The 24,470-nt window shown below is 44.9% G+C and overlaps 2 protein-coding genes across 3 annotated transcripts in view; both read right to left on the reverse strand.

The window, feature by feature from the left end:
* Nucleotides 1-24,470, reverse strand: part of BCAS2 (BCAS2 pre-mRNA processing factor) — a 124,978-nt gene that overhangs the window by 96,072 nt on the left and 4,436 nt on the right. The gene's annotated exons all lie outside the window — the stretch shown is intronic.
* Nucleotides 1-24,470, reverse strand: AMPD1 (adenosine monophosphate deaminase 1). 2 transcript variants are annotated; one of them, XM_056867489.1, is made up of 16 exons: nt 24,394-24,470; nt 22,541-22,555; nt 17,567-17,741; nt 14,732-14,897; nt 12,504-12,669; nt 10,206-10,425; nt 9,625-9,754; nt 8,396-8,590; nt 7,514-7,645; nt 7,236-7,399; nt 6,407-6,533; nt 5,421-5,584; nt 3,342-3,462; nt 1,826-1,999; nt 1,368-1,478; nt 1-249 (listed from the first exon to the last, which is right to left on the reverse strand). In XM_056867489.1, exons 1-16 carry the CDS (start codon nt 24,413-24,415, stop codon nt 91-93), a joined length of 2,241 nt encoding a protein of 746 aa, XP_056723467.1. In that variant the 5' UTR covers nt 24,416-24,470; the 3' UTR covers nt 1-90. The 2 variants fall into 2 exon arrangements, with proteins under 2 accessions (XP_056723467.1, XP_056723468.1); XM_056867490.1 differs by lacking the exon at nt 22,541-22,555.

Below are 24,470 nucleotides of genomic sequence, written 5' to 3' on the forward strand. Positions count from 1 at the left end.
GAATGGAGCTGCTGCTGGTTTCTCTTCTTCAGTCCGGCTCTGTGGTTCTGGCAAGGATCAGGCATGGCAGGCTTCAGCACTGAAGGGAAACTATTCAGCCGTTTTCAGCCCCTCCGCTATAAGGTCAAGCTCATAGCACCACGTCTCGTAGCGGTAGGCCATACGGATCTGAGCCACATTGGTCTTGCGGATGTCATTACCCTGCGGCCCCTCTTCCAAGTAATTCTCCCCCAGGGCACGGAGCTTTTCCTGTAGAAGTGAAGAAAATGATAGCCAGTCCTCTTGGAACCATTCTCAAAACTGTGGGCTCCTGTCAGCTCTCTCAGATCCTCACAGGCATATCTCCCAGTGTCTCGGCTTCCCTCTTAGGCCAACCCCCAGTTTAATACACGGAACACCTTATTGCACCATTTCCTTTCCTTGCTCAGAGCCAAACTACATAATATGTTTTTTTGGGTGAGTGGGGTCCTGGAAACCCAGACCCTACTCACTTCCCCAGCAGCCACACAACAGCTGCAGGGAGTGTCATTTTAAAAATCAAAGGGAGCCCCAATATTTTTTTTTTAAGTACTTTAAGGGCGAAAACGCACGGTCGCTTTAGCCTCCTTTCTTTCCTGTTCCAGCCAGGATCGAACGCACATGCGTTCGATCCTGGCTAAATCCTGGCTGGAACAGGGAAGAAAGGAGGCTAAAGTGACCGTGCATTTTCGCCCTAACATTTAATCTCCACAACTTGTGTGTACACTTCTGAGTGACCGGGAAAGCACCCTGAGTGCCTCTGCTGCTGTAGCCCCCTTTGATGGAGGGGAGAAAGAGGGGAATTACCAACATTCGGCCAGGCATAAGCCCCTGAACCTGTTTTAGTGGTCACCCTCTGCCCTTGCACATGTTTGAATAATTTTAAAAGTTGCCTCTGATCATGGGAAGTATGTGTATTCCTTACACCAAACTAGCACATCTGAGCACGTGCAGGGTGCATGTGTCTTACTACTTAGAGTGCCAAGTGATGTGAGCACAAAGAGTGTGTGCCTCTGATCATGGGCAGAAAGCATGTTCCTTATGCCAACCCGTGACGTTAGAAAGGTTGGCTGTGCATGGGAAGAATATACTCTTTTTATCAAAAGATTCTGAGAAGAATATAGCTGCCTTATGGGAGCCCAACTCAATTCTGTACTGTGGAGTGGGAGGAGTGCCTGCTTTTCCCCAGCACCATTTTCCTGAGACAAAACATCCCTGGCTGGGAGTTATTTGCATAACTTCAGAACCTGGACTGGACTTGCCAAAAAGTATCATTTAGTTTGGCCCTGAGTCCTTCTTCGCCCACTAAGAGTCTGTACTTCTCCGAGATATGCATGTGAATTCCATACCTCATGAGACATCCCACACTGCAGGACACTATTGCGTGCAATCTCACACATGTCACAAGTGCTGAGCTTGAAGACTTGGGCAGCAATGGCATATTCTTCCATTAGAGGCTCCTGGGAAGAAAAGGAGCGAGAGCAAGAGAGAAAGAGGGAAATAGGTGCAATATACTGCAAAAACGAAAAACCTGTCCCTCACGCCAACTCTGGGAGCCAACACGTACTGTAGTTGAGGACTCAGCTTCCTACTAGGGTTGCCAACCTCCAGGTACTAGTTGGAAGTCTGCTATTACAGCTGATCTCCAGCTGATAAGAGGTCAGTTCACCGGGAGAAAACGGCTGCTTTGGCAATTGAACTCAATGGCATTGAAGTCCCTCCCCACCCCAAACCCCACCCTCCTCAAGCTCTGCCCCAAAAACCTCCCGCCAGTGGCGAAGAGGGACCTGGCAACCCTACTTCCTACCTTGGTGTAGTGGAACTGCATGGGATCATCTGTAGACAATGTCACCATCAGGCCTTTCTGGTGGAAATCAAGAAGTGGGTTCTTGGCATATTCTAGGAAGAGGCTGTTGTTGCTGAGTGGGGACATGGCTATGGGGATCTGGGCTAGGAAGTAGAGATATTGTAGTACAGGAGTCTGTAAAGAGAAACACAAAGGCTCATGGCAATGTAGGCGGAATCCTTTCCAGCCTGCCAGTCACGGTCTGGGTGGTAGTCTACTGCGCAAGATAGAAGGAAGACGAACAAAAACAGTTTTCTCTAGTCCTCTTTCTATTCCTTTCTTCTGGTGACTTTCACCACCACCACCAGGCAGAAGTCTTTTTTCTCCTCTTGGCTGCCTCCATCCAACTTTCTTTTCTTACCAGGTAGAATGGGATGGTTTTTAACCATGCAGTGGAAAGCAAAACTTCAGATACCAAGGTACTTACGTAACAAAGTCACATTTTTACTGAAAATTTTATCAAGCATGAATAACAGATTTTTTTAACTAATTTTTTTAAACAGCTAACAAAAATCATAATAACATTAACAAGAGAAAACTCATTCAGCTAACTTAACTTATCCTGTGGCAGATTCGAGAACAAATTAATTTCTTTAGCTTAACCAGGTTTCTTAGTCAGATCAGCTTCTTCCTTCTTGCAGCAGCAAAAAATTATCCTCAGCTCTCTTCTTTGGTGTTCTGATTTGTACCTATTTCAACCTCTTTCTCCTTGCTACTTGGTCTTGGTTATATACCTTAGATCTGGTACTCCCTCCAAGTTATTGACTTAACATTAAATACAACTCAAAGTTTCAGTTCCCAAAATCTGCACTCTTTAGTTTCATTTCTTCAAACCCTAAGAAGACCCTTTCTTTAAACTCTATATTTCCAAGGATAACTTTATCAACTCTCTGCTTGAAACTGATCACCCCCACCCCATCATTTTAAACATTAAGCATAAGAATTAAATGCAAACTGGAGAAAACTCTTACACTCTTTCACAGTGGTTTCCCACATTCATTCTAAATGGGAGATGAATCTAATTGTTTTCATGTTCAAAACAGATCCCACAGTTGTTTGCACTCTTCGTTAGTCAGTTTATTCTTAGTCAGCACCACCGGCAAGCACCAAGCCCTGCTTTCCTAGTAATGCCCCCAAGTAAATATTCATGGCAAGATCTTAGAACTGATGAGTTCCTTCTGGGAAACGATGCATCCAGATATGACAGGTCTCAAGGCCTTCTGCCATCTTTTGGGATATAAACAGACGTTCAGAGAATGCACTGGCCAGATCAGTGGTATGGTACTCCACCGATGAGTCAGCGTGTGACTTTTCATTTTGTGAGGAGCGAAAAAACCCACTAAGCATTTCCATATGAGAACCTGGCCTGATATCAGAGGGTAGTATAAAGGGAAACCATAACACATAAAGAGACAAGATCTTCATGTCTCATCAAGGCACCAGAGGAGAGTGTGTTTTTTTCCCAGGCTCAACTCACCTTCTTCAAGTTCAGGCCATGGGAGATATTATCTGCAGTCATGAAGGCAGCCAGCAGGTGGGTGATAGCACCAGCTTCGCCACAATGAGGGCGGAATAGGAAGGTGTTCATGCCACGCTCCCTGAAGAGGAAAAGGCAGCCTTTATGCAGATCCCCATAGTTGGATACACTTAATGTTATCTAGGGTGCTTCTCTGGAAGAAGCCAGCAGACTAGTGTAAGTTCCAAGTACATTCGCAAGGGATTAACAAACAGAAGAGAGACCTTATTTCACTTCTCTGCTTTGCATTGGTAAAACTTCATTGAGACTGTGGGGGTTACCGCACTTTGTTTTCCCAGCTATGTATTAAGAGTTTGAAAATGTTATAAAAAATACTGTTCGCACTTTCTATGTATTCCCACCAATGTATTAAGAGTTTGAAAATGTTATAAAAAATACTGTTCGCACTTTGTTTCTTCCAAACATTTTTGTCTTCCAACCATTTATTAGCCATGGTATCCAAAAACCCTTTTAAAGTGATGTTTTTTATAACATTTTCAAACTCTTAATACTTCGCTGGGAATACAAAGTGCGGTAACCCTCTGTGTTGTCTTCTGCTTTTCCTGTGTTTCAGGGAGCTGACAAACGAACTATAAAAAATATGTCAGGACTTCAAAAGTGGAGAAACCACAGAAACTGAGAAGCTAACTAAATACTACCTGCAGGTGCATGTAACTAAATCCCAACAGCCACTTTTACAAAAAGGAAAAAAATACAGTTTGGGGAGAAGCAATTTAGAATGAGGAAGTGTGGAGGAAGGCCTGAAGTTATTTTCATATATGCTGCTCAAATTGCCCTCTTCACCAGGTTCCTGCCACTGGAGTGGGGACAACTAAGGGAGGCAGAAAAGCATCAGCGGTTAGAACAGTTAAGTACTCTCTCCACCCACAGGTTCACCACTCTGAACTGCACCCTCCAAATGCTGCTTTTTCCTTTTAGAAAGCAGCCCTCTGGTTGCAGTTGCATCCATCTAGTGGTGGAAAGTGCAGTCAAATTACGGCTGACTTCTGGCGACTCCATAGGGTTCTCAAGACAAGAGACTAACAGAGGTGGTTTGCCATTGCCTGCCTCTGCAACCCTGGACTTTCTTGGTGGTCTCCCGCCCAAATACTGACCAGGGCTGACCCTGCTTAGCTTCTGAGATCTGATGAGAACAGTCTAGCCATCCAGGTCAGGGCATCCATCCATATGTAATATTTAGTTAAGCTCATTCACATTTCAAAAAAGAGGTACATATAAGATTTTATTATGGTGTATAATCACCACAGTCGACTACTGGACTAAAATATATGAATATCTGAGGGGGATAATCTCAGCTCTTCTAACCTGAGCCAGAGTGGTGTAGAGGTTAGAGTGTTGGACTGGGATCTGGGAGGCCCAGGTCTGAATATCCATTCTAATCTGGAAGCTTACTGGGTGACCTTCAGCAACATTCTCAGCCTAACCTACCTCACAGGCAGGGTTGCCAACATCCAGGTGGTGGCTGGAGATCTCCTGCTATTACCACTGATCTCCAGGCAACAGAGATCAGTTCCCCTGGAGAAAATGGCTACTTTGGAAGCTGGACTCTATGGTATTATACTCCATTGAAGCCCCTCCCCAAAGCCCACCCTCCTCAGTCTTCGCCCCCAAAATCTCCAGGTATTTCCCAACCCAGAGCTGGCAACCCTACTCACAGGATTTTTGTGAGGATAAAACAGAAGAGGGGAGAATGGTGCTGTAAGCTGCTTTGGTCCCCATTGGGGAGAAAATTGGGGTATAACAATATCTAAATAAATTATCATCTGAATCCATAGAACAATTTTGTCTGTAGTATAAATCTAGCAGGGCCTGGAATAGTGCTTGCAAGGGAAGGACTAATAAACAGAAGGGACTGATGCAGATGAGTTTGGGAAGTAACATATTATCCTTCTGGGGTTAGTAGATAGCAGAACTAGCATATAGGGAAACTCTTACCACCAACCAAGGGTTAGTATGGAATATTTGAGCATCGCAGTCTTCCTCCCCTAAGCAACCCCCTTGCCAAGACTTGGGACTCACTGTCGGAGATGGTTGAGCACCTGAATGTTGGCATACATATAGTACAGGTAATATGAGTAGGATGGATTCTTCTCATAGTTCCATTCCTCTGGTTTGGGGCTCTTGGTGCAGAACATGTGTCCACTGTGCTTGGATTCATCATCGACACTATCAAAACCAGTAATCTGCAAATCATACAATTTGTTGTAAGGAACAGTCCAAAACAAATTCAGAGTATATTCCTCTCCCTCACCAAGTGTGTGTGTGTGTGTGTGTGTGTGTGTGTGTGTGTGTGTGTGTGTGTGTGTGTGTGTGTGAAGTGCCGTCAAGTCGCTTCCGACTCATGGCGACCCTATGAATCAAAGTCCTCCAAAATGTCCTACTTTAACAGCCTTGCTCAGATCTTGCAAACTGAGGGCTGTGGCTTCCTTTATTGAGTCCATCCATCTCTTGTTGGGTCTTCCTCTTTTCCTGCTGCCTTCAACTTCTCCTAGCATGACTGTCTTTTCCAGTGATTCTTGTCTTCTCATAATGTGACCAAAATACAATAACCTCAGTTTAGTCATTTTAGCTTCTAGGGTCAGTTCAGGCTTGATTTGATCTATAACCCACTGATTTGTTTGTCACCAAATACCATTAAAAACATCTCCACTCCCATTTCTCTAGAATTAATATGGCTCTGTACTGTGATTGGGCTGGGATGTCCACTTTTGTCTAAGGGGCTTCCTTGTTGGGACAGAGGATTAGAATCCAATTTGAGCCTAGGTTTTCTTTATCATTCTTGGGCACCATCTGCTACAGGGGACTATTGGGGGCAGGACACTGGATGAGATGGGTCACTGACCTCCTTTGATTAAAGATGTTTGCCTGAACCTCACTTAGGAGCTGATTGAGTTCCTGACACAAGAGCTGTGTTTCCTTCCATTCATTTTCCGAATACTTGGCCTATTTCTGAGGTGAGGATTGGACCTGAGCTACTTCTCTCCCTCCATGGCAGCAGAACTCACGTGGCGCAGAAACACACTCAGCTCCTTGTTGTTCTGTGGGCTAATGGTTGCCTCGAACACTGGCAAAAAGATGTTCTCCAACATCTTCCCAAAGTGTGGCAAGAAATTCTTAGACCTGAACACATCACTGAGGGAAAGACAGAAACAGTTTAGTCAAATACAGAAAGAAAAAGTAAGCATGTCGCAACTGTAGATACAGACTAGAAGAAAAGAAGAATTGGTTTTTATATGCTGGATTTCTCTACCACTTAAGGGAGAATCAAACCAGCTTACAATCACCTTCCCTTCCCCTCCCCACAACAGACACCCTGTGAGGTAAGTGAGGCTGAGAGAGCTGTGACTAGCCCAAGGTCACCCAGCTGGCATTGTGTGTAGGAGTGGGGAAACAAATCCAGTTCACCAGATTAGTGTCCGCCGCTCATGTGGAGGAGTGGGGAATCAAACCCGGTTCTCCAGATCAGACTCCACCACTTCAAACCACCTTTCTTAACCACTACACCACGCTGGCTAGGGGAGTCAAACTTTGCTTTCTGCCCTGGACAGTAAATAACTAAGTCTATAGGCCAGGGGCAGTTGCATTCCAGATTGATATCCATTGCACCAACGTGAGCCATTGAGAATCTGCATAGCTCTGTCTATCTTTCTGCACAGCACTATCCCTTCATCAGCCCTGTTTTATGATCACATAATAGAGTGTTCACACTAGAGATATAATCCGGCAGTTGGCTTTTTAATACATGTGATATACAGACTCCATCAATATACAGCTAAGTTGGTACTTCTGATGTGCTACTTTTAAGTGTCCCCATTCTTTCTCCACAGTACGTACTAGATCCTGGGCACCTGGATCATCCATTTCATATTGGGAGAATAAACACGGTGTTGATTGAACCAGTTGGCTAATTTGGGCCACTCTTCTGGTGAACGCCCATAGATGGAGAGTCGTGGCTCTGCATACTGGTACCTGGCATCCTCCAGGTCAGAGCCAACCTCCTGGGAATCAGAGGGAAAAGGGATAACTTGCACCTGATGTGCTTCGAGGAACTGGCCTCATCCTCAAATTACTGTCCATGAAGACACAAATGCTCTCCTACCATGTTGTCTAACCTTGATGATTGTGGCAAAGAATTCACCATTGATGGCATTTTCAGTCTTGAGGTAGAGATCACGCAGCTCACTTGCACCCACTGGATTATACTTGGCATTGAACTTGTCGAAGCGCTGGAAGGTCTGGCGACCCTGTAGCATAAATGAGTGCATAATAACACATTAGTGTATTATTTGAAATATTTATATCCTAAAAGGTTCTCAAGACAGAAGTCAACTAATAGTTGGACCCTGTGTGGATGCCAAAAGCTGCAGAATTGGGCCACCCACAGATAAGGTGGGGCCCTCTACATATTCAGGGGATTCCCCAGGTTTGCAGAAAAATATAGGTTTGAATCCAGTACAATACGAACTTCCCCTGGCAGAGGGCAGCTTTCTAATTTCCCCCTCCTGTGGTAGGCCAAATACCCCCCCCAAAAAAAATTCATGTTCCTAGGTGTCTCTTCTCACTCTTTTAAAAACAACCTAATGAGGACTGAAAATGCTCCAGAAGGAATATTAAGTTAAAGGGGAGAGGAGGGAAATTAGCCTAAAGCACCTGAGATTTCATAGAACGTGTGAATGGGGCATATTTTGGGAGGTGAGGCGGGATTTCCCTCTTGCAGATTCTCAAGGGTCCCCTGCTCATAATATAAAATAGCAAAATAGCTGAAAACAGACCCATAGAAACAAATACAAATCAATATCAGTCAGGAACGCCATCAGAATGTAGCAGAGAAACAATCCTGGATACTTAAAAAAAAAAGTTTTCACCCAAGCATGGTAGATACTAAATGAATGGGTGCAGGGAAAGTGCAAAAAACAGTTGCTGGACCAGCGATTGGCAGAAAGGTTAGCTACACCCAGGGGCAAAGAACATGGGTAAGGGAAAGTGGGACTCACTGCATGCACATCAAGGGAGTCTACAGTCAGGTCATAGGGGTGAAGCTTCAGCTGCTCAAAGAGCTGCTTCAGTGTCAGCGTCTTGTCCTTGGACTTGTACACCACCCTTTCAGCATCAGTCCGGTATGATTTCTTAATGAATCGTAGCAAGTGCTTCTGGTTCATGCAAGCTGCAGCATGGATGTGTGTGTCCACCTGTCAGAGAAGACAACGGTCAAGCCAGGATCCGGCCAAATACTTCCATGTTCTCCCTGCTCCAGAACTATCACAGCAATTGCGAGAGACACTGATCAGGAAGGTCACAATAATCCTATTTAGAAAACTATGTGATCAGAATAACTGTGAAATTGTATGCAGTTGCTACAGTCTAAGCCTACTTGAAATTAATGAACAAACTGCAGAAATGCCACATATGATTGCACTGTTACTTGTATAAATGTAAATTTTGCTTAGATGTACTTGATGTATTCTGTTTTTTCTGTTGAAAGATCAAAAGTATTTGGAATTTTTGGGAGGTTGGAAGAAGGCACATTGTACAGCAGGCACTGAGGGAAATGCAAGACAGGTAAGACATCGTTAGTCTCAGGGATAGGAGACGGTGGACATTGTCATGCCCCTGGATCAGTGATAGGAGTATATAAATATCCACATGATGGTCTCAGATAGTTGTGGCCAGCTGACACTGGACTTTCACTGTTGCTTTGGTAGGGGAATTAACTCTCTTGCATGTGCCAGTCTCAGGTCGAATCCCCAGCATCTCCAGTTTAAAAGAGTCTGCTCAGATTGGCAGCAGCTCTCCTGGGTCTCCAGAAGTCTTTCACATCACTTGATTCTTTTAACTCTATCCCTGTAAGCTCCTTAGGGCAGGGACCTGCCTTCTTGAACTATGTGAAGTGCCATGCACGTTTATGATATTATTATAATAGCAGTTTTATACCTTCATAAAGTAAATTTCCTAAAAATCATGAAAACTATCAAGAAGAGGACAGGGTTGTTGTTTTTTAATGGATCAGGCTCCAAAACCTTCAAGAGACCTATAATTCAAATAAAGTTCTTGTCCTGATTCATAGGTTCTTTTCTCCCCCATTATAACGGCGACCTTCTCTGTCATTATGCTCTCCTGTCTGTTCCAGTAATGGCTTGTAGCTAGAGCAATTCTTCACATATGCTGCATCGTGGGGCATATACCTTCTACCCTAAGAGGACAAATCCTTGCCTAGATTCCCCACCTTCCGACAATTATAGAAGTCCCGATGAGGGTTGTTCTTCAGCTCCTTCAGCTCCTCCATCTCATTCAACATCTCGTGCACGTTGAATTTGGAGGAGAGGAACTTGAGGCGACGGTGCGTGTAGGTTTTACTGTAAGAAGCAAAGGAAACATTATGGCCGCACACAAGTCTTCCACAGAATAAACCAAAGAGTGCAGGTTCACTGGGGCTCACCAATGCAAATAGTGTCTACCAGAACCACCAGCACTCTTGTATCCTTTGCCAGATAGAGTTACCCCTGCCACTGAAGACCACATTCCAGGGTGACTAGAGACAGAAGAATCCACTGCAGCAGGGACAGGTATGCTTCTCTAGGACTGCTCAGTTCTTACTTCTTTTCTATTGACTTACCGCCATAAGAATACAGCAGCCACCTTGGGCAGCAGAACTAGAGTGTCAATAAAGGGTTGCAAATTGATAGCTATGCCATTTACAGTTTTCCCCATCATGGGCAAGATGCCTTCTAGATGTCCTGCCTCGGGCTTGCCCTGTTTTTTGTGAGTGAAGGCCATACCATAGATCAGGCTCTCTAGGACACTTACACAGGCCCCTGAGCTATAAGGGCCAGCAGGAAGTTCATGTCATCAATGAAGACCTCCAGGTCAGGGTAAGGCAGGTCCTTGGGCTCACCCCGGGCTGCTGCCGCTTTGTCAGCATAGACGTACACCACACCCTCCTTCATCTGCACATGGTAGCCCAGATTCTCAGGGAGATTGTCAGACTGGAAAGGATCCTCACCAGCCTTCATAGCTGCAGTGAACACTGAATCAAGAGAAGAAACACAATAGTGATGGGCAGGAAACGGGGCTATCTGGGAAGTTAAAATGGCCCTGGAGGAAGCCAGGCTGAATGGCCCCGTGGCACTTCCAGCCAGTGCTATAGGGATCAACAACAATGGGTGTTGTCTCATCTGTGGCCTCCTCCTGCATCATACCTCTCATTGGCCATGTCTGAGCCTAGTGACATTATTGGCCAGGTCTGAACCATGTGGTGCATGCAGTGCTGGCAGATAGGGTTGCCAACTGCCAGGTAGTAGCAGGAGATCTCCTGCTAATTCAATTGATCTCCAGCCAATAGAGATCAGATCACCTGAAGAAAAATGGCCGCTTTGGCAATTGAACTCTATGGCATTGAACTCCCTCCCCTCCCCAAACCTTGCCCTCCTTAGGCTCCGCCCCCAAAATCTCCCGCCGGTGGCGAAGAGGGACCTGGCAACCCTACTGGCAGAGCTCCTAGGACTTGACTCCCCTTTGTTCCATGCTGCTAGCAGACTTCCAGGGCAGAGCGCACTTACACTATAGCCGAAATGGCCAGTCCACCCCAGTGGGAAAAGAGAAGGCGTATATGTTATGCCTATTTAGATGACATTCTGTACCTGTGAGAAAACCAACTGACTGTTGGCATCGGCTTAAATCCCCAAAGTTCAATGACATTATTGTATGTTTCCTGCAGTTAGGAGCTTTTGCTAGATTTTTGTCTTTGTCCTGCCAACCTCGCTTTGCTTCCCACCCCCCCACCCATTTTGAATCCAACCACCCTTTCTCTTTTTTCCCCTTTTACAATAAACTTTCTTCTACAAACGCTTGGAGGGGGGGCCTTTGTTTCAGTATGGTGTATTTCTTTGGGATATTTCTCTTAATCTCCTCCTTATGTGCTAGACTGCACAGATGCTACGAAATTTTCTATAACACATTCTCCATGGTTTACACCAGGTTATTTCTGTATTGGACTAGTACTGCGCTAGAGGGAACCTTTCTTAGTGGGTCAGTCTAGTTGTTCTCGGGGGGTTCCCTGAGCGGCAGCAGCCGTTATCCGGTTCTTTCCAGGGAACCCTAAGGGAGTTTCCCAGCAAGGAAAGGCAACCTTTCCCCCCTTCCTTCTGTCCCAGTGACCAGTATCTAATGTGGATATGTTTTACTTAGCACACAAGTCTTTTTTTGTTTTGTGTATATAGTGAACTGTTTCCTTATTAAATATTACTGATAAAGTATTTCTGGTTTGCACAGCAATTTGAAAACTGTCTTGTTCTCAAACAACTTTCATATCCACTATGAAAATCCAAAGTGTACAGAAAAATGGATGAGTTGTTATTTTCTTCATTTATAGACTGCCTTTCTTGCTGAGACTCAAGGTGGACATTAAATAAAGATGTAAGGACTCTGGTCTAGCTCAAGATGATGGATGCCTTGCGTTTGAGTTCTCATATGCTGTGTCCTATCCTCTTTTGATTTATAGTTCCCTTTTTAATCTGTGTATAAATAGAACTGACAACCGGTAGCAGTTGAGTTTGGGAAATTATGGTCTGACTCAGACTATGGGCAAGATTGAATGTATGTGATAGAAGCATTCGCGCTCACATTTAGACCAGGCTGCACCTGTAACACATGACTACACCATGTCGCGTATACGGATGGAGAAGTGATCCAGCATGGGAATTCAAGCCCAAACTTCAGGGCTGCATGCCTCTCAAACTCTGATTCCTTCCCTCCCAACTAAGTGCTATATTTGATAATAAAATACCAAAGAAAGGCATCGGCAAAGACGGAGCTGAACCTCTGCAGCTCCATCTGGCAAGATCATTTGGGCAAGCCTGGCTCTCCCAGGAACTCGTGGGACGCTTCTCTCTCTATTGCAGACTCCATAGTGGTCCTCAGCACCCAGTTTCTGTGCGGACAGGGTTATTGCTTGTATAAAGAAGCCACTGAATGCCCAAGGCGGTGAATCCACTTTCCCAGACACCTGCAGGTTCCCCACCCCCCGCAAAAGTACACCCGCAAGCAGGACAGCCTTCTTAAACCATTGCTCAGCCCCCATGGCCATTCCTAATTGCCTAGAATTACCTGGCAGTAGATTATCAGTGGGCTTCCACACTTTATTCTCAATGCTGCACATGAACTGAGAGGGAGTCCTGGGGAAACGCTGCAATGATTTCCGCATGTACTTCTCCCGGATACACAGGGCACGATACAAACCTCTGCAGACCTGCTCAAAGTCCTCCACTGTCACCTGAAAGATACATCTGCTAAAATGCGTAGGCCCATAGAGAACACAAAACAACTGAACATGCAAAAACTACATGTGCTAAACATAACAGTCATTGTGTTATTCTCGCGTGATCTCTACTTGCAGTTTCACACTGATTTGGGGGAGGGGGGCAGGATAACAACAGTGATGAAGATGGAGCACCAAGGAAGTAATATTGCTCCGTAAAGGACAGAATACAGCAATATGCTTCAAGCTGTCTAAGGCTAGCAATGAAAAGTGATCAGGGGCTGCCTCCAGTCCCAAATGCTAGAGCTATTTTAAGACCCAAGATGGCTTCACTTCTATTTCATTGATATCTCTTGACCCAGCAAATCCATATCAGGGTTTATTTCTCCCAGGTTCAGGTAAGGTCAATCAAATTACAGATGCAGTTAGCCATGGAGACCAATCCAGTTAGAGTGAGAAGAACCTTTGGGGCATTTTGAAACCACTCCCCCAATTTCATGGCTCGGCTGTATTCCTCCGGGCTAGAAGTGTAGGATGATTTCAGGGGATGAGGATTCATCAAGGACTTTTCTGTGTGACTGGGTTTGTTGCACAATAAATGCGTCTTTCCTTCCATTTTGTTGCATGTGGTCAACATACCTTCACTTTACTAGCAACAGTATTTTATACCTGGGGCAAAACTATTCTTTCCTCAGACAGTGCAGCCATGTGATCGCAGGGGGGGAGGTTGCATGAGTATCATAGGCATTTCTTGACAAAGAGACTTGTAGGAAATATTGTCGAAGGCTTTCACGGTCAGAGTTCATTGGTTCTTGTAGGTTATCCGGGCTGTGTAACCGTGGTCTTGGTATTTTCATTCCTGACGTTTTGCCAGCAGCTGTGGCAGGCATCTTCAGAGGAGTAACACTGAAGGTCACTGTCCTTCAGTGTTACTCCTCTGAAGATGCCTGCCACAGCTGCTGGCGAAACGTCAGGAAAGAAAATACCAAGACCACGGTTACACAGCCTGGATAACCTACAAGAACCAGTCTTGTGGGAACCTTAAAGACTAACAAAATTTGTTCCAGCATAGTGGACCACAAACTGAACATGAGTCAACAGTGTGATATGGTGGCTAAGAAGGCCAATGAAATTCTGGGCTGCATCAATAGGAGTATTGTGTCTAGATCAAGGGAAGTAATACTACCACTGTATTCTGCATTGGTCAGACCTCACTTGGAATACTGTGTCCAGTTTTGGGCTCCACAATTTAAGAAGGATGTTGACAAGTTGGAGCATGTCCAGAGGAGGGTGGCCAGAATGGTCAAAGGTCTGGAATCCTATGAGGAGAGACTTAGGGAGTTGGGTTTGTTTAGTTTGGAGAAGAGAAGGTTGAGGGGAGACATGACAGCCATGTTTAAATATTTGAAGGGATGTCATGTTGATGAGGGAACTAGCTTGTTCTCTGTTGCTCCAGAGACTAGGACACGGAGTAATGGATTTAAACTAATAGAAAAGCAAATCCACCTAAACATTAGGAAGAACTTCCTGACGGTGAGGGCTGTTCAATGGTGGAATGCACTGCCTCGGAGGGTGGTGGAGTCCCCGTCTTTGGAGGTCTTTAAGCAGAGGCTGGATGGCCATCCGTTGGGAGTGCTTTGATTGTGGGATACTGCATGGTGGGGGGAGGGTTGGGGTCACTGGGGATGTGGGGGGGAGGTAGTTGTTAATTTCCTGCATTGGGCAGGGGGTTGGGCTAGATTACCCTGGTGGTCCCTTCCAACTCTATGATTCTATAAGCTTTTGTGAGTCACATTTGCTGACTGTGTTGCTTGCTCCCTTTATCCAACGCATCTGTTACATTCAAGTGAGCTCTCAGCTGATGAATCCTTATGCCGCAATAAATTTTGTTAGTGTTTATGGTGCCACCGGACACCCATTTTATGTTGGTGCTACAGAGCAGCATGGCTGTCCATATGCAATTATCACCAAGTAATTTAGTGTCTGAAACATCTGAGTGATCTAGTAAGGAGGGAGAAGTGATGAAAGAATTGATCCTGCCCTGGCAAGAGATGGCTCAGCTCCTCCAGCTACTGACCCCTGCTGCATAGTCCCCCGTGATCTGCACACGCTGGAATTTGGGCACAGCTTGATATTGAGTTGAGGTAGAGATGACCTCATCAATAGTCGACAGTTTGGTTGAAGACTTTCCTGCAATTGGAAGAACCAAGGCAATGGTCTTCAGCCGCAAAAGCCTCTTCTTCCTGTGATGAATGACGAACAAAAAGGGAAGAAAGGCAACTGTAAGTATAGGCCAGCACTGTTTGGGTACATGCTTTGGAAGCAATAATGGGACCCCCATACCATACCAAGACTGGTGATCATCTACTTCCCATGGCTTTTATATCTTTCCTCTAAATACATTTGAAGCCTGCCCGAGGGCTTAAGGCAATAGTTTAATATTGGACATCAGAGTTTAGATCGATTATTAGGCAAAGCAATAAGACCATGGCTTAAATACTAAGCTCCCTTTTCATTGATGACAGGAACTCTGGTTGCAGAAGATTTGGAGGGTGATTTTTTTGTCAATTCCCCTTGATCACTGTTGCTCCCCCAACGATGTTCCTGTGGGTCCAGTTACTGCCCCCCGCTGCATGGGATACAATCCCATGCATAGGATACAATCCATTTACCCCCCCCCCCCATGCTGCATAGGATAAAATCCCATGACTTTCAAATTGGCTTATAGTACAGAGCCCCCTACCAGTAATTTCTACAATCACATTGGAACGTTCCTTGGCAGTCCAAAGGAAATAATAGGCTTTGAATCAATTGTGTGCTATTCAGTTACTAGAAAAGCAAGGCAAAAGTTATTGTTCCTAGACATGCTTTGCTTTAGGTTTTGAAAATCTGTGCTGACAGTATGGTTGCCAACTCTGAGTTGGGAAATTATTGGAAATTTGTACAGCCTTGAAAGGGTGGGGTTTGGGGAGGGGAGGGACCTTAGTGGGGTATATTGCCATAGAGTCCACCCTCCAAAGCAGTAGGGTTGCCAACTGCCAGGTAGTAGCAGGAGATCTCCTGCTAATTTAGCTGATCTACAGCCGATAGTGATCAGATCATCTGGAGAAAAATGGCCGCTTTGGCAATTGAACTCTATGGCATTGAAGTCCCTCCCCTCCCCAAACCCCACCCTCTTCAGGCTCTGCCCCCAAAAATCTCCCACTGGTTGCAAAGAGGGACCTGGCAACCTACAAAGCAGCCATATTCTCCAGGGAAATTGATCTTTGTAGTCTGGAGATCAGTTATAATTCGAGGAGATCTCCCGGCCCCACCTGGAGGGTAGTAATGCTACAGGAGTGCTAGTTTAAGTTTTAGGCTGGGTATTCAAATATTGGATTCCTTGGTATTTCTCTAGTGGGATTAACCAATGCAAGAACAGACTGGTCACTTTGTGCTGGAAGCTGCCCTGACATGGCTTAATCATATTGCACATTCCTCCATATTACTGTACTGTACGTTACTGTGACTTGTTTGGTGGCTTGTCACTTGCACGTTCATAACCACCTCAATGCACTTGTGTGAGAGCACATCTGAAGCATGACCAAGCAACATGATTAGCCTGCCTTCCCTCTGACACTGTGGTCATTTTTTCACGGAGGTTTGGCACGGTTTCGCCTTTGTTTTGCCCCGCGGCAATTTTTTGATTTTTCATGAACGCTTCGAGTTTTAGCAGAAAAACCACGTCAACTCCGCGTCTTCTCAAACCTGTGTTGGTCCGTTCTTTGTGATTGCTACGCGTTTTTTTTTCACTCCGTGAAAAACATTCCTGGGTTCGGACCAATTGTCCCCGCCCATGTCGGCTAATTTCTCCTCCCCTGTGAACCGCGATTGGCTGGGAGAGTTTCAAGCCCGGGGGACAGCCTCCCTCCAAGGCAGGACAGATCTCCCTCCTGCAAATCCAAGCCAAAACTCCCGTCACCCTTCTGAAGAGGGGCAGCCAGTCTGCTCTGGGTCTCCCTCCTGCCGGTGCGATCCTGTGTGTGTGTGTTGGGGGGGGCATCCTGAGAGCGGCAAATCAAAGCCAAAACTCCCATCACCCTTCCGAAGAGGGGCAGCCAGTCTGCTCTGGGTCTCCCTTCTCTATCTGGATGGAAGTTCCTGGCAATGGATGGCTGGAGCTCTACGGGGGGGGGGGGGCACAATGATGACTGTCAAAGTCTGGGAAAGGGGGAGAGTGGCCAAGTCCGGGGGGGGGGAAGCGGGGAGCATGGTAAATAGAAAAGTTATATAAGGAAACTGGAAGGACTGGTGCTTTTTTTGGCTGGGGCTGTGTCCACAGAGGTGAACTGCACTGGGTAATCCGCTAGGGGGAGTTGGGGCGGAGTTGGGGGCGGGCATAAATCATGAGCTTTTCAGAAGGGCACAGACCAAACCGTTGTAGAATACTGCTTGCTTTGTTCCCATGAAAAACCAAAACTACTTCTGGATTGACAGGGATATGAAAACATGAATTTAAATCGCGCCCATGAAAAATAAATTTAAATCGTTGTGTTTTTTTTTTTTGCTTCGCGGCAAGAGAGCATCAAAATCTTCTGTGAAAAGTGGGCCTGTGTCATCTATTTTGTGAACATTCAGCTCAGAAGGGCTTGATAAGAGTTTAAGAGTTTGGAGCAGGGTGTAGTTTCTTCCCTCAAGCAACAAACTTGTCAATTATTTTTACCTCCATGGAGCGGGAAGAAAATGACTTGGATGTTCTGTCTCAGACATCAAAATGCCTTCAGTTACCTCTGGCTTGGATCTTGAGAGGAGTTATCTTTTACACATATTACCTTGGTTATACAACTGTGGCTTCTCCTGGCTCTAACTGTTCCTTTCATTGGTCCTAGTCATTCAGTGTTAATTTTCCATGTCTCCCAGACTCCATTTTTACCGTTTGTCAGTGTCAATTGTGGTCTCCTGCTGGATCAGATGCTCCTGCATTTCATGGTGAGAGATGGGGCAGACCTCTTCCACATCAAAGGGGGAGATTTCATGCCGATTGCCTTCATCCTTTACCTCTGAAGCAAAGACTTTCTCAGCAAAGGAGCGCATGGCATCATCAGTTTCTGTAGTGAAAAGGCAATAGGTCATTAGACCAGTGTGGTGCCATCATGAAAAGAGAATGGGATCATTTCACACTATTCCCGCAAGCATCCTAGGAACCTGAGGTCCTCTTTGAGAGCACACCAGGGCCCTTCTCAGGCGTTCAGTTTCTGGTGCCACAATGCCTTCATTTTCACCCTCAGTAGAGGATTGCGTAGAACAGTAGTTCTTAACCAGTCATACACATGTACCACTGGTGGGTCACATTCTCTCTTCCTTAATACCCATATCCACCTGCAAGCGTGATGTGCAATCTCCTGCTGACCCTACCTGCTACAGATTATCCCTCGGTTGCCTTTTGGCATGCTACTAGTAACCTTGGACACTCGGTGTTTCTCTTAACCCCCATTTCCCCTCCCACCAGCAAATGCCTTTGATGTGCCGCATCCTGCCACCTTTACCTGCCAGGGGTAATCCATTGAGCTTCTGCAATTTTTAAAATGTAAATGATAAATATCACAATGGAATGCCTGTAAACATGTAAAGGTACTTCTCAAAAAGTTTATTTTGTTGTTTTGTTTGATTCTGTCATGGTGGAACCCAGTTTCTTAGATAGGTTGGTTGCTGGCACATAAGATATGAGAGGTTGAGAAGCACTGGTACGGAGCATCTTCTCCTCAGACATGTGATCCCAGTGTCAGAAACTTAATGCCTAAAAAGCGCTAGGGTCTTCATGTTTTTTGATACCACAAGAATCTCAAGAGTTTCCAAATGCACAACAGTTTCCATGGAACTGGAAACCAACCTGCTCCACAGCTTTGGGTGTGACCTGAGGGTTACAGGAATGAACCCAGGGCAGGGGTATAATGTGCTGCCTTATACCAAGTTGTTCCATCAATCAGTCTCCCTCAGTAAAATCTACCCTGATTGACAGTGTCTCCCCAAGATGTTATGGAAGGCTTTTTATCAGCACTTCTACCCAAGACCCATTTATAACTGGAGATGCCAGGGACTAAACCTAGGAAAGTGAGGAGAGGCTGGGAACAAATGGCAAACAACGGATGCAGAGATTAAAGATGGGATGGAGAAGACCAGCAAGCTCCTCTTAATACCCACTCGACTGTTCTAGATTCTGAATAGCTGGAGCTTGTCTTTCTCTGCATCCTGGATATATTTGTGACCCTGAGCAGGATGGCATGGCAATAGGGTTGCCAGGTCCCTCTTTTCCTCCAGCAGGAGGCTTTCTTGTTTAAGCATGCGCTGACGCATGCACGACACTTCCGGTTTAGAATTGGAAGTGCTGCCTCGCAAAGGGCCTTTACCTCTTAGTTTGAGTGGTAAAGCGACCCTTTAGCACTCAAACTAAGAGGTAAAGGCCCCTTACGAGGCGGAATTTCTGGTTCTAAACTGGAAGTGTCGTGCACGTTTGCCAGCTGACCCTCAAGTAGTTGGCGGGCAGAGGGGGCAATTGCCGGGGGTTTGCCCGCCACCAGTGGGCACCTGGCAACCCTACACGGCAATGAAAGTAAGGGGAGAAACAAAATGAAGGCAGATGACTTTGGCTTTTCACACCCAATAAGCATACATGACATCATCATAGAATAGGCTACCAAGAAGGTAGTTCTCTGACCAAGCCACTGAAATGTTTGCTTGGGGAAGCACAACAAGGAGGATAGTATTGGGGTTTGGCAGCTTCCCACCTATCAGAGACATGGGCTTGCATGAGTGCTGCTGAAGCGGCCTGTCTTGGACCAAGCTGGTGATAGTGCAGGCCCATGAAGGGGGTGGGTGTATCTTGCTTGAAGTGTCCAAATACCTTGACTTGGCCCTACCTACCAGGGACTATGAACTGGCCGTAAACATCCAGCTTCATAACAGGTAGGATTCCAAGATTATGAGAAGCCATGCAATTCAGAAAGAAGAGTCTTACCTGTATGGGGTTTCCTCAGAGAACCCTGAAGACCCTTTATCTGGAGGTCAGAGTCGGTGGGTAACCTAATATCCTTTATCCATTACAGAAAATCACCTCATTTATGGTGGGAAAATTTCATAGAAAAGTGCAGGAATCACAACTGGTTTTGGCCAGAGAGTCAGACCCCCAAACACCAGGCTTCTGACCTTCTGAATGGACAGAGGCTGCCACATGGTAGTTTCTTGTTGCAGCTAGCAATGATGGGATGTGCACAAACACTTGCAGAAGTGGAAAGATTTCACATACACACACTTATGCAAGACTAAATATTACTCTACTATGGATTGGTATGGATCCCTACAGTTTGTGATATTTGTTAAAATTCGGCCAACTCAGATGGCACCAAAGCAACTTCCTGCACAAGGTTCTTATAGATTTACATCCCATTCATATACACACTTACTCCAAAGTAAATCACACTTAATTTGGTGGGATTTATTATGAAGTAAGTAGGCATGGAATATGGCTGCATTGTAATAAAAGAGAGGAGCTGGACTAGACCAACCAGCTGCTGTCTGGAGAAAGCTGCTGTGTGTAAGCACTGCTTTTATGGTGGCTGTGACAGAAGCAGAAACACAGGGCGAAAACGCATGGTTGCTTTAGTCTCCTTTATTCCGTTTCAGCCAGGATTCAGCCAGGATCGAACACACGTTCGGCGAAACGCATGCATTCAATCCTGGCTGAATCCTGGCTGAAACAGGGAATAAAGGAGGCTAAAGCAACCATGCGTTTTCACCCACAATATGCTTCAGCAGACAATATGGTTGTGGAATAAAACAGGATGGGCACAGGATGTCATGCAATGGGATAGGGATGCTTAAGGCCATGCTAGTGACAGATGCATGCAATGCCACTTCCCAGACAATGCGCATGGAGAGCAAACCAGGAAGAAAGCCATCACCCATAGTAGACTAGGAGATAAGGGGGAGGAATCTGGTTATTCTGCTCTGAGTTCCTAGCACTTGCTTAGAAACACTATATGTTTTCCAAGCAGCCACTGGTTCAGCTCAGCTCCATCCTGGCAGCAAATTCTTCAGGGACAGAGGCTGCTAGGCAAAGTAGTCCATGCTCAGCTGGGCAGCCCAGAAAGACAGTCATTTCTCAGCAAGGCAACCTGTGCCCATGCCCAGTCTTCAGATTCCAGTATAGGAATCCACCAAGAGCTTAAGTAGTAGACAAGCCTAGAGTCAGGTTTACAACCTCAGGTCTGGGTGAGAGCAACATCAGGAAACTTCGGCCATCATTCATCCCCTTCTTCCTATTTCCCAAGCATGTAGGTACTGGTTTTTCCAGCTAATTTTTGAATAAAACAAGGAACACATTTTTCCAGCGAGTTCTTGAGAAAAACAAGGGACAGAGGAAATTGGATTGTATCAATTGTACTAAAGTATTGCAACTTAATAAAGAAATTAGAAGTCACCAGTCTGGTTCTGAAAAGCTTGTTGGGGTCCATGAACAGTAAGCACAAAACCCCAAGTGCATATGGGCCACGTGAGCTCCAGACAAGTCATCAGAGGCCAGGAAGCAACACAGGGACTCTACACTATTATCTGTTTGCTTAAACCACCGATGTGTAAAGTAGACAAGACTGATCCAGTGAAAGCTGGAAAGGACAGCTACTGGTTAAAAAGTTATAAGGGAAAGTGTTATCAGATCTTGGAAAAACAGAAACTCTCACTACAATAAAGAAAAGTGTATAAAAGAGATTGATTATGATAGCACATCTTTTCGTGCTTGTCACGTTTGCTCATCTCAGTTTTTTTGGAATACCAACACCACGTGGTTTGCCTGCCTTTACCTACTTTTTGTCAATTCCTCGCCTCTCTAGAGCCTTCTTTCTAGCTAGATTAAATGCCAATCCTTCAATTATTATGCAAGGCAGAATTTTGAATTGACCATACTTGAAAAGGACTTGTCTGTGCTCTTCTGGCTCCATTGGCTCATTAGCTCAAATGCTCTTGGAATGCCATTTCTATGAGGACCTTAGAGCACTATATATATATCTCCTCTTTTAATACATAAATTCAATTCCTCTGTGTCTGACATAATGCCTTTTTTATTAAGTGATAGGGACCCCAAGGCTACATTGGCAGTGGCAAAATTTATGTCAGTCTTTATATCCCCCAAACATTAGATTAAAAACTATGCTGCTCAAGATCAATGGATCAGGGAGCTTCTGAGGTATAAGGGAAAGGGAAAGTGATGAATTGTTGTTTTGAAGGAACAAAGCCAGTGCCTTAGTCCCTTGCTCCATCTGAGCAGGGGGGAAACTTCTAGATTTAAGCTAGGCCCTCATTCTGTACAAGACATTTTTAATGGAGTTAATTAGGCTACTCCCAGTACAATCAACAGCAAGTGCCATGAGGACTGGAGCTTGATTGCTCTCATTCCAATAATAATTTTAGGGTTTCTTTATATCATATGGATGCATTCTGGATCAATTCTGCACTTGGAAACTGGAGCAGTTTTGCGGACATATGGACTGAACAGACATAAGACATCATAGCTGTTGTTGGGTCTGTGATGGAAATAGTAAAGTTTGCACAGGGTTCATATACAGCTTCATCCTATTCCTGGTTGGAATTTCATAAGCATTTCTCTGAAAGGTATGATGCAGGATGGGTGAAGCTTCTCTCCATATTTAACCAAAAAGGATAGTGCTCTCCCCTCTGACCCCATGACAACGTCTTTCTGCCATGCTCCATGCAAGCTCATCACTGGATGAGTCTCTCGCTCTTGGCAATTGATGCTGAGAAAAGGACAGTCCCTGGGCTGCCATGATCATTTGTCTGTCAAACGTTGCCAATGATCATCTGCTTGACAGGGCAGCAGAATAATAATAATACTCACGTTTCTCCTCCGTTGCTTGAGATTAAAATTTAAAAAGTGATCAGATCTCCAGGTTTACTCACAGGATAAAGGTTTAACATGTTGTCCATATTTATACAGACAAAAGAACAGTTATATATTTTTTCAAGTTTTTCCAGAATCCTTGTCTACACACGTTGCATACCATGGCTTTGGACATCTTTACAACAAGAACCGCCTACAATTAAGAAAACAGTTGAAGCAGTTTGCTCAGGCTTCCTCGCTGCCGTACTTTGTTTTTGGGATTGCAGTCCTTCCAATCCTACTTCCACATTCCAGGGGCTGTAAAGCAGTACCTGGGATTTACATTATCCAAAGCCCTTTCAGTAAGTTCATTTGGGTTCACCCCCCCACCAACCTTATGTATTCAGAGATACTATTGGATAGAGAGTTTGGAATATGCATACGCTCCTATATGCACAATTCAAGACCGTCTGTTCTCCAGGATACCAGAATACATGCGCAGGAGTCTCTGTATGTTGGTTGTACATTGCTAAATGTGGACAATGTGCAAATGGTAACTTTGAATTAACACACAAGGGTTAGTGATGGGGCCAGCAGCAGTGACCCCGATAATCCTTACACCAATGAACATAAGAAAAGGGGCTGTAGAACAAATAATACTTTTGCATCTTTATTGAAATAAGTAGAGAGAATCCTTGCATATCAAGGTTGGGAAACACACTTGGAGACCAGAGACTGCAGCAGGAAAGTATAGTCTGAAAAAGACGTGCTTATCCTAAACTCATTGCTTCAAAGGGCTTAGAAGGGTGTAACTCTAGTTAGGAGGGCTCTGTAATACAGCAAAATTTCTGTTCTAAAGTTAGTAATTCTCCTGTTCAAAAGCATATACAATTACAAATTGTGTCACATTTGTTAAGCATAACTAAATTGTTCCAAAGAAGTTATGGCACTATTAGCATTTTCTCAGAAGAAATCAGCATCCCTGACTCCTGATTGGGAGATGGCAAAATGTTATGTGGTATGATTACTGTAGAAATTCTTGGCCATTGGTTGCAGCTATATGTTATTATTATTATAGTATAAGGGGCAGGTCTATTGTATACCAATATTAGGGGGGTAACTGGTTGAATCATTTCCTTTGAATTTCACTAAGCACCTTTACTGAAATACTGTGCAAAGAAAAAAAAGATTTTAGTACACCATTATTTTGTTGTATGAATTGGGGGTGGGGAAAGGTTGTTCCTGTGATTTTTAAACTGAGATCACCTTCGGAGAGGAAGTTCATATTTAAAGAATATGTAGACAACACAATAGCAATACTGTGCTCACAATAGCACAAGATAATTCTGGAAGGACCACTGAGGACAGGTGCTTGTAGACAAAAGGAACTAATATTTAAGTCTCACTTTGGAATTACTTTAGAGCATGTCTGAACAACATACAGGCCCTTTGAATCAAGGGCCAATTATCTTGCTATTGGGACAAACCTTTTACAATCAATGGAAACTATATGGCTGAGCAAGCCTGCGTTCTTTTACAACTCTTTTGATTTATTAACACTGTGTTGCTGGGCTCTGTGGAACTGGAATGGAGGCCTCGCTCAACTAACTTCCTATCTGCAGTACAGCAGCCACTCCCTTGACATTTCCATTCAGATTACTCATTTTGCAAGGCTAATGGCCATTCCAGACCATTCTTTGAGTGCTCATTCTTTCCACTTTCTTCTCTAGCACATTAAAAAGGGGGAGTTTCTTTCTGAATTAATACCTTAAACATTGGGCAATTAGCAGCTGCCTCATTATACTGGAAGGCTGCAGTAGCTACCTGGGCTAATTGGCCTACTTTCATTTCAGGATGAAGATTAGACCTACCTGGGACTTTCACCTGCGGCATTTTTCCTACCAGTTCAGAGGAGTCCTGAGGAACTGAGTGCAGGGCAGGCAAGTGG

The sequence above is a fragment of the Euleptes europaea genome, chromosome 2 (genome assembly GCF_029931775.1).
Source record: "Euleptes europaea isolate rEulEur1 chromosome 2, rEulEur1.hap1, whole genome shotgun sequence".
Taxonomy (NCBI): domain Eukaryota; kingdom Metazoa; phylum Chordata; class Lepidosauria; order Squamata; family Sphaerodactylidae; genus Euleptes; species Euleptes europaea.